The following is a 9,151-nucleotide window of genomic DNA, read 5'->3' as shown; positions in this document are numbered from 1 at the left end:
GTCTATTTTGAATTACAGCTCAAAAACCCTAATTTGATATTTAAACTGTTGAATCAGCTAAACATTACTGCAAATCGACGATTCGATCATTTGATTAAGGATGCATGAGATATGAGGTCAAATGATTCCGTTCGCAGGAATAAACGGTTATTTTTCTTCCCTATTTGCTGTAAATTTATCTCTTTTGCTGAATCTTTATTGTAAAGGTAGTTAATTTGCTATTGTTTAATTTGATATTTAAACTGGATGTTTTGAAATATAGCTAAAAACCCTAACTTTAACGAGCTATAGATTTGGATTACTGTTGAATCACTTTACTGATAACGGAATACATTATTCTAACTCATTATTGTTGAACGATATTTGTTACCTTTAAGGCTTTAACACACTACTAGCCAGTTTGGCTAAGTTTCTAAAATCAGCTTGTTTTAAAAAGTGCTTTTCAAAAAAGTACTTCTGATGAGAAATAGTTTGTATTTGGGCCAATTAATTTAAAAATCACTTTTGCGTTTTTAAGTGTATTTTCTCAAAAGTATTTTTCAGAAAAAGTGCTTTTGGGGGAAAACTACTTTTTTTTTTTAGCTTCTGCTTCTCTTCAGAAGCACTTATCTTCTCCCAAAAGCTTGGTCGAACACCTCACTTTTTAAAAATAAGCACTTTTTAGAATAAAATAAACACTTTTGGCCTCCCAAAAACTTGGCCAAACAGGCTATACAATTACTGGTGAACTATCGTTCTCTCTGTTGTTACATTTATCGGTCTCCCTGTTGAATCACACGCTATTTATCTTTCTTCACGAAAGAAAAAAGAACATGACAACTATTAAAGTTTTATTGAACATTTCCTTGTTTGTCTCTCTTGGCTATTAGCCAAGACATGGGCCTTTTGGTTGATTCTGTTTGCTTGACTCGGAATTGAGGCACACGGGACGGGCTTGACGGGGAAGCCTTGAGTTTTTTGGAATCCTGTGCCGCGTGCCAAAAGTTTTTCGAATCAGTGATCTGAAACGGTTCGTAGACGGCCCAGCATACCTTAAGTTTAAGAAGAAGGTCAGATCCTCAAACCAAAGTATTTCTCCTTTTTTTACTGTTGGAATATGTAGTGCTCCCTCCGTCCCAAAAATAAATGTCGTTTTAGCAAACAAAATTTGTCCTGAAATAATTGTCGCTTTAGGAATTCAAGACAATATTTAGTAACTGTTTCCAACTATACCCTTATATTAAAAACTACTTCTTCTTCTTAGGGCTCAATTCTCACGAGACATTTAATAAATATGAGCAACTTAGTAAATGATACCTTGCATTTATTATTTTTCTTAATGGGCGTGAAAATAGTTAAAACTACACTAATTTTGCGACGGGGGGAGTATTTTATTGACTTGGTTGAAACCACGATATAAGGATTTCTTCTAAGTTTGAGTAATCATGTTTATAGCATTAGGACGTATGTGGTGCCTCACTTGTCCGAATATCCCATTTTCTGTGTTTGAACATGGTGTGACTAAAGTACTGATATAGGGTTTTCTTCATACTTTAAAGATTATAACTATAGGGTGTTAATGGATCTCCGTTTGAGCTGAATGTTTTTTAAGAGGACTGAATACCTGTTTCTATGTTCTGATGCATGGTGTTATAGCTTGATTTGGTATATTTTCATTTATGGCATAGAGGATATGACTTAGGTTTTCGTATGCACTGAGAAAGCATGAATGTAGCGGGCAACTCTTATTTCCTTAGATTAATTATCATGAGTTCTGTTCAGTGTACAATGCATCACAAATAACACTATCTGTATGTCATGTTAGTAATCCACTCGTAGAATATCACATGATAGATTTGAATAGTTTTAGATGTGTTTTCAGAATCTGAAATCATATCTGGACTTTTTAATTTGAGATGTTTCGGCTGACATAAGGTTAAATTGATTTTGATGTAGTATAAATCAGAGTTTCAACAAGCCTGAAATGCCTTTATGTAAATATACTTCTGGTTGGGTTTTAGATTTAATATGAATTCTTTTCTTCTTCATCACCCACCAATGCTTTCTCTAAATAACATGATGTGTAAATCTTTCTTCTTTCTGCGATAAATTTTCAGCAATATTCTTACCAAGAATATAGCCTCCGTTGTAGATCTATCGTGCATAAATCCAAACTCATTCTCTGTCACTGTTGTCCTATTCTTAAGTCTACGCTCTAACACTGTTCGCAGAATTTCATCGTATGACTCGTGAAATTTTGAGCCACGATAGTTTGCACAACTTTGAATATCTCAGTTGTTCTTATAAATTGGAATCAGGACAGAGTTTCTCAACTAGTCAGGCGTCCTACCACCTCTTGGTATAACATTGAATAATTGGTGAGCCATTCTACTCCAACCTCTCCAAGACACTTCCAAACCTCTATCGGAATACTATTCGGAGCACAAGCGTTTCTAATTCTCATATTTTCATGACATCCTTTACCTCCATGTGCCTAATTCTACAGTGTAGCTAACGTTTCTATCGTACACTTATATGGAGTTCCAAAATGTTATTGCCTTGGTTCGAGTTGAACAATTGATTAAAACAGGCTCTCCATCTCTCCTTGATCTCGTTCTCTCCCGCCAAAACTTGACCTTCTAACCTTTACTGCTAAATATAAACTTGAATTAAGTTAATAACATATAGTCATATACAATGCAAATTACTCATTACTGTTTGCATCTACCTTTAGAATTTGTCTTTATGAACAACCACGAAACTTCAGAGCTAATTTATAAGCTAATTCTTAATTCGTTTAATAGGATCAAGACCTAAGATTGCTATTCCAGGAACTTGTAAGAGTACCCACCATTGTCGAAGTCATAATTCTTCGTTGTATGCAAGTCGGCGTCGACAGACCGTAGTCACCAACTTACCGTACAGCACAAACTGAAATTAAAGATGTCAAACCTTACTGAGTTAATTCAGTATGAGAATGGTATAGCATGTTTAAAATAAAACCATACCGTATCATACCATGGACACACCTACTGAGAGTTATTGATGTTATCATTCAGCATGGTTGAAGTTGACTTTTTTTTTTTTTTTTTTTTTTAATACATATGCTTGTTCGCTTATATAATTTTTGCCATTTATTTATATATATTTTGACAAAATCAAGTAACTATTCCATAGAACTTTATTTGCTGAAACTATTATTTGATGTACATATTAAAATATCGTTTATTCCCTATGTAGTTTATCACTTTCCAAAACATTCAATTGTCATAAAACAGACTATTACATTGTCCTTACTTGATTCTGTTTTTCGTTTTCCTTATATGTTCCCCAGGATTTTAGGCATGGCTCCAGCAAAAAAATCTAGAAGTGTAAATAAGCGCTTTTCTCGTACAACTGAAATCTCTCCCAGTAAAGATGGCAATGGGGACAATTTGAAGAAAAGCTTGCAACGGGTGAGTTCTACTATACTTTTGTTTGCTCTTGTAACATTACGTGAATAGAGGTAGATAGTGCAAGAAGAAAGATGAATGGCTTCGTCAAGGATGTCAGGTCGTTGCTAGAATTGTGTCAGTGAAGTGAAGACATTTTCCTGCATGTTTTTCTTTGAAAGAAAAAGGAAAATAGGGAATGAGAAGAAAAAAATTGGTTTTGACTTTCACATAGTTTTGATGGATTAGATGGAAGTTTCTTATGTGGGGAAGCTTCAAATTGTATTTTGCACAGCTTTCCTTTTACTAAAGGTGGAGAATATGCTGGAATGTTAAAGTTCCAGATTTCCCTTCCCTATTCTTGTCATTTGTCATCAAATGGTTCCTTTAGGAAAGTGTTAATATGTTGAGTTGGAAGGGCGAAATATTTAATCTAGTTTCATTTATGTTAGGGGTAACACATTCTCTAAGACTGAATTCTGTATGTATTTTGACGCGGATCTTCCTATAAAATTGCAGAAGAGGAAGTTGTCTGACATGCTAGGTCCTGAGTGGAGTGAGGAGGACCTGACACGCTTCTATAAAGCATACCGCAAGTATGGTAAAGATTGGAAAAAGGTCTGTCCAAATTCAAAGTATAATCCACTAATTGCAGTTTATTGAATATCTCCGGTAACTTACATATATTTGCTGTAGATTGATCTCTATCGCCTTGCCGCTAAGAGCTGCTTTATACTTATTGCAGGTTGCTGCTGCAGTGAAACCCCGAACTGCAGAGATGGTGGAAGCTCTTTACACGATGAATAGGGTAGGCTCTGAATGTAGACAACAAAGTCACACACGTCTGTATAATCGAATCCTCTTGCTTATGAAATCATTGATTGATGTATCTTGATTGGCAATACATCTCTTCATCTTCTTATCCATCTTCCAAACTATGTTCCTTCTGATTTATAGCTGGATTTAAATGTCATTTATACTGATAGGATGGTGAGAGAGGCCATTTTGTGAGAATCTTCTTCCAACACTTCTTGTCATTGGCTTTTACTTTATTCATTATAAATTAATTTGAAGAGCGCAAAAATTTAATAAGTCAAATCTCTTTCTCAATGAAATCTGGTTAGTGTTGTCTGGTTTTGTGGGGCTGTATTCATCTGATATTCAGTTTCTCTTTTTCTGGTAGGCAATCCTTTTACATTGCCTGTAGCCTTTTTTTCTGTGTCTTACTTTGGAAATAATTTAGCCTTTTCTCTTGCTTGGTCATGATTGCTGATATGGTGATGTGTACGTCGTACTTGTATCATGGACGCATGTGGATGTTATGAACATCAGCTGCAGTCTCCTATCTCCATGAGTACTCTGTACATAATCAGATAGTCAATTATGTACTTGCTATTTGTTATTTTGTACTCACAAGCTGCATAGAATTTAGACGTCCAACAGTACTGTTCCTTGAGTCCTCTGAGATTGTCACGTAATCAACACATTCATACACATTATTTTCTGTTTTATACCTTGTAAAAATGATGTGTCCACACAAGAACAGTAGGAAAGGAATACTCATCTTTTCAGTTTTCTCAAAATAAAAACTAAAACAAAAGGATAGTAGGAAAGGAGAAGGAATCTGTCAAAAGGAAAGAGCATAGTTCTTAGCTTTTGCAGGAGGAAATCATATATCTGTTAGCAATAATATGACTATTATATTCTGTCTTTTTTTTTTCTTTGTTTCTTTTATAAGTGCGACAGTTTATTCTGTTGTAACTAGAAATTTAACACTTCTATCATTGATTTAGTTGCCTTAATGTGGCTTATTGTAATATCATCCTCTCCTCTCTCTTTCTCTGTCCGTTTGGGCAGTATTCAGGTTCCATAAATCTCAACCAGCTTAGTCAACTTTTAGTGCTTATTTGTTTTCCTTTTCTGGATCCTTATATGGGACAATTCAATCCTGTGGGTGATTGATATTACTTGAAAAGATTTGCATCAAAGATGACTTATCAGATTCATAAATCTGCAATACCAGTTTGGTAAAATGATTTGTTCATTTTCTTTTTGATGCTATTATGTTGCATTAATACAGTGAAACAGCTCTCCATACTCCATTGCACTCGAAATAGAAAGCTGTTGTTTCCTGGTGAAGCGCATTTCACTAAAAAAGAATTGTCACTTTAACTTGCGATCATTTTTACCTTTACATGGTTGTATACATAAAATGCACTGAGTGCCATGTTAATTATCATAAACCATGGTCTTTATTAAAAAAAAAAATCATAAATCATGGTTTGCTATTTTTTCCAGCAACAGGTCAGTGACAAGTTGATCATTGTTCTGTGGAGATATTATTATAACATTTCAAATTTTAGAACAACAAATGACAATGAATAATTAATCTGCATGAATATATTATGAATATATTAAGTCATACAAAATAAAGATGAAAATTACCTATCTTATTCTACTGTATTTCAGGCTTATTTATCTCTTCCAGAGGGGACTGCATCTGTTGTTGGGCTGATTGCCATGATGACTGATCACTACTGCAACTTGGTAAGGCTTGAGATATATTGAGTTTGAGCAAGAGAAATGTGTGTATTATATGTTTTAACTGCCTATCCCCCATTCCCTTCCGCACCCATCAGACTTATTTTTTCCTTTTCCTATTTGTTTCAAGCTGAGGGAGTAGTGTTGCACGTGAGATAGATACCAGAGTTTTTGCTTAGTGGCATCAGTGTATGGAATTGCTTGTATACTTCAATTGAAAAATGCTGTTTGTCTTGAACAGAAAGGTCTTCGCAAGCTGTTATTAAATGAACATCAGGAAAGATGTTCTACACGTTAGACTATAGCAAAGCATTTTCTAAAGAGAAGCGAGTATCTGCTCAATGCTCTTATATTTATTCATGGCTTTTCAGTCTCAGTGTTTAAATATTATACCTGAATCTTAGTTTTATGTATTTTCTGTTGAAGTATCTTCATTATCGATGTCAGGCAGCAAGCGACAGTGAGCAAGAAAGTAATGAGGATGCTGGAACGTCTAGAAAACCTCAAAAACGTGCACGTGTTAAGATTCAGCCTGATGTTTCTAAAACATCTGAGGCGGCATCTCCAACGTTAGCAGCTACTCATGGATGTTTAACTTTGTTGAAGAAGAAACGTTCAGGAGGTGCGTTGTCCATCCTACACCGCGCACAACAAAAAAAAAGGATGAATTAAAATAAGTGAGGACTTATTCCTATGGAAACAAGAATAAAATATCTCTAAAGAATTTTCCAGCTAACTTAGATTAGGATCTTTCTTGCTTGTTATTCTTGCTTACATTTTATTGTCACCAGTGCATTTTACTTGCATGCTGTGTAGTAGCTTTTCTCGGGGTTTCATACTTTTTAGTTGCCTTCCACATAACCTATTTACTTATTGAACTGAGGCTTGACCTCTTTGACGGTTGACAAACAAAATATTTCTTTTCATTTATTATCCGTAACTCAAGATAGAAGCCTATTTTCTTTTTCTCTTATCTAAGGTTTGAGCCCTTGTCATGTGTTATTATTGATGAAGTTCCGCTGGAGTTGCCTTTCAGGAAGCCGGCCTCGTGCTGTTGGAAAAAGAACCCCACGCTTTCCTGTTTCTTTTTCTTATGAAAATCCCATGGGCAAGAAGTATTTTTCTCCAAGTAGGCGGAGTTTGAAACCACAGGCAGATGACACTGATGATGATATGAAGATAGCATTAGTATTAACAGAAGCTTCACAAAGAGGTGGTTCTCCTCAGGTCTCTAGGACACTAAACCGTTGGGAGGACAGTGCTTTGTCCTCACCTAATGAGACTGCTGAAAGAAAGGTAATGCTCAACTTTCGTTTCATATTGTGACTTATCTCCATAAACTATGTGAGATAAACTTTTTTGATATTTTCTTGTTCGTTTTCTCAACTAGCGTATTAAAATGGGTACGGGCAATGGAAAGCTTCTTAGTAATGAAGTGGACGAAGAAGAGGGAAGCATGGAAGCAGACACTGGAGAGCTGTTGAGGTATAAAAATGATTTGGCGGACACAGGAACAATTAGTCGAACAGCACAGAAGGGAAGAAGGCGTTACGGTGAAAAGTTGGAAGTTGATGATAGTGGTAACAACCATTTTGATGATATCAAAGAGGCATGTAGTGGTACAGAAGGAGGTCAAAGATTGGGTGCGGTGAGGGGTAAACTTGAAATGGAGGCCACAGATGAAAAGAATTCAAGGACCTTTTTACAAGGCTTTAGAAAGAGGAGCAAAAAGGTGCTTTTGAGGAGAGGTATTACCAAGTTTTTGTAGATTACTGTTTATCTGGGTTTTCCATTTCAATAATTAACATCATTTTATATGTTACTTTTAGTCCTCTTTGATTATTCTATTCTATCTTTTGCCATTAGTTAAAAGGGGGGGAGGGGTATCTACTTTTGAAAGAGAAGGAAAGTCGAGGCCCTAATAGGAATTGAATGAACATGTAGCCAAGTTTGACGAGAGGGATGATCAGTAAGTATAAGTTGTTGCTATCGCACTAAGCCAAGTCTAACTAGGGCTAATTCCCTTGGAAGAAGAAAATGACAGTCTTTAGTTTCATCAGAGTGACCACTGACCATTAATTCTCAATTTCGATGTACATGCATATAGTGTGTGTATCGTATCTCTGTGTTCTTTAGTAGAAGTCTATTTTAACCTCAAATATTATCCCCTTAGCACCCCCCTTTTCCCCTTCCTATCTAGTACAAATCACACCTCCCCTCACCCTTTTGGTATTCTTAACATGCCCTTAACATGGATGGATATAAGTTATTTACAGAAGAAAACATCCATAGGTTTCCCAAATGCTTAACCATCAAATAAAGTTACCCAAATCTGCCTTCAACACTGTTCTTTCTGTGATGTCATAATTGTAGTAAGCTAAGCTGTATTGACATTGGTTGTAGTAAGCTAAGCTGCATTGCCATTCTCGGGGATTTCTTCCTTTTCTCCAGTTTTTCACCTTACAAGATCAGAACATTACTTTCGGAACATTAATCTCTAGGGAGTTGCTTCATCTATAAAAGGCTTAGACACGCCAGGAAAGGTAGATAAAGGAAAAACTCATAGTTACAAGTTCTGGACAACTTAGGGCTTAGGAGATCCGTCGATTTTCTGTTATATTTCAAATACTGTTTCATCTTGTCTCATTAGTTTGTCTTTGTTTTCCAAGTAGTGAGGCAAGAGTTATTTCTTCGAGTCTTATTATGTTCATGCAAAGTATCATGCTATATTGGTAAAATTTCGACTTTAAAGCTGTTATCATGTCAACCTCAAAAAAAAAAAAAAAAAAAAAGTAAACCTGTTTTTATGTCATTGAAGCTGTTATATATCTTGGTAGAATGAGCCAAACTAGAGGGTATATTACTATATTATGCTAATTTTCTTTTTCTTCATGTAGACGAAGACTCCCCTTTTGATGCTCTGCAAACTTTGGCTGATTTGTCGCTAATGATGCCAACAACAGAAAATGAAGATGGTAATTATAACTTCTGCTTGATAGATCTTCATTGGTACTTTTATTCGGTAAATCACACGCTTCAGTTGCGCTTAAGTCCAATAGACTTTGGCATTTTTGTTTTTTGCGTTTTTCGCTTTTGATTACTCTGATGTGCTCACCTTCATTTGGTTGGAGAAAGGCGTTGCAGATGTTTTGGTGCTTCTTAGCTGCTCTGTATTTTCGCTTTAAAAAAATTTTGTATGT

At 35.5% G+C, this 9,151-nt stretch overlaps 1 protein-coding gene across 1 annotated transcript in view; it reads left to right on the top strand.

Annotated features, from left to right (window-relative positions):
- Nucleotides 1-346: 346 nt before the first annotated feature.
- The window catches only part of LOC132039233 (protein ALWAYS EARLY 3-like), a 14,796-nt gene continuing 5,991 nt past the window's right edge, over nt 347-9,151 (top strand). Inside the window, exons 1-9 of the mRNA XM_059429766.1 lie at nt 347-1,049; nt 3,314-3,434; nt 3,930-4,028; nt 4,156-4,218; nt 5,880-5,957; nt 6,399-6,573; nt 6,988-7,247; nt 7,342-7,699; nt 8,849-9,040. Of these exons, the coding sequence (XP_059285749.1) occupies nt 3,324-3,434; nt 3,930-4,028; nt 4,156-4,218; nt 5,880-5,957; nt 6,399-6,573; nt 6,988-7,247; nt 7,342-7,699; nt 8,849-9,040 (1,336 nt within the window). The 5' untranslated portion in view covers nt 347-1,049; nt 3,314-3,323. The remainder of the gene's footprint in view (nt 1,050-3,313; nt 3,435-3,929; nt 4,029-4,155; nt 4,219-5,879; nt 5,958-6,398; nt 6,574-6,987; nt 7,248-7,341; nt 7,700-8,848; nt 9,041-9,151) is intronic.

This window comes from Lycium ferocissimum, chromosome 12 (assembly GCF_029784015.1).
Source record: "Lycium ferocissimum isolate CSIRO_LF1 chromosome 12, AGI_CSIRO_Lferr_CH_V1, whole genome shotgun sequence".
NCBI classification, from domain to species: Eukaryota; Viridiplantae; Streptophyta; class Magnoliopsida; order Solanales; family Solanaceae; genus Lycium; species Lycium ferocissimum.
This window is presented reverse-complemented; position numbering and strand designations above follow the sequence as displayed.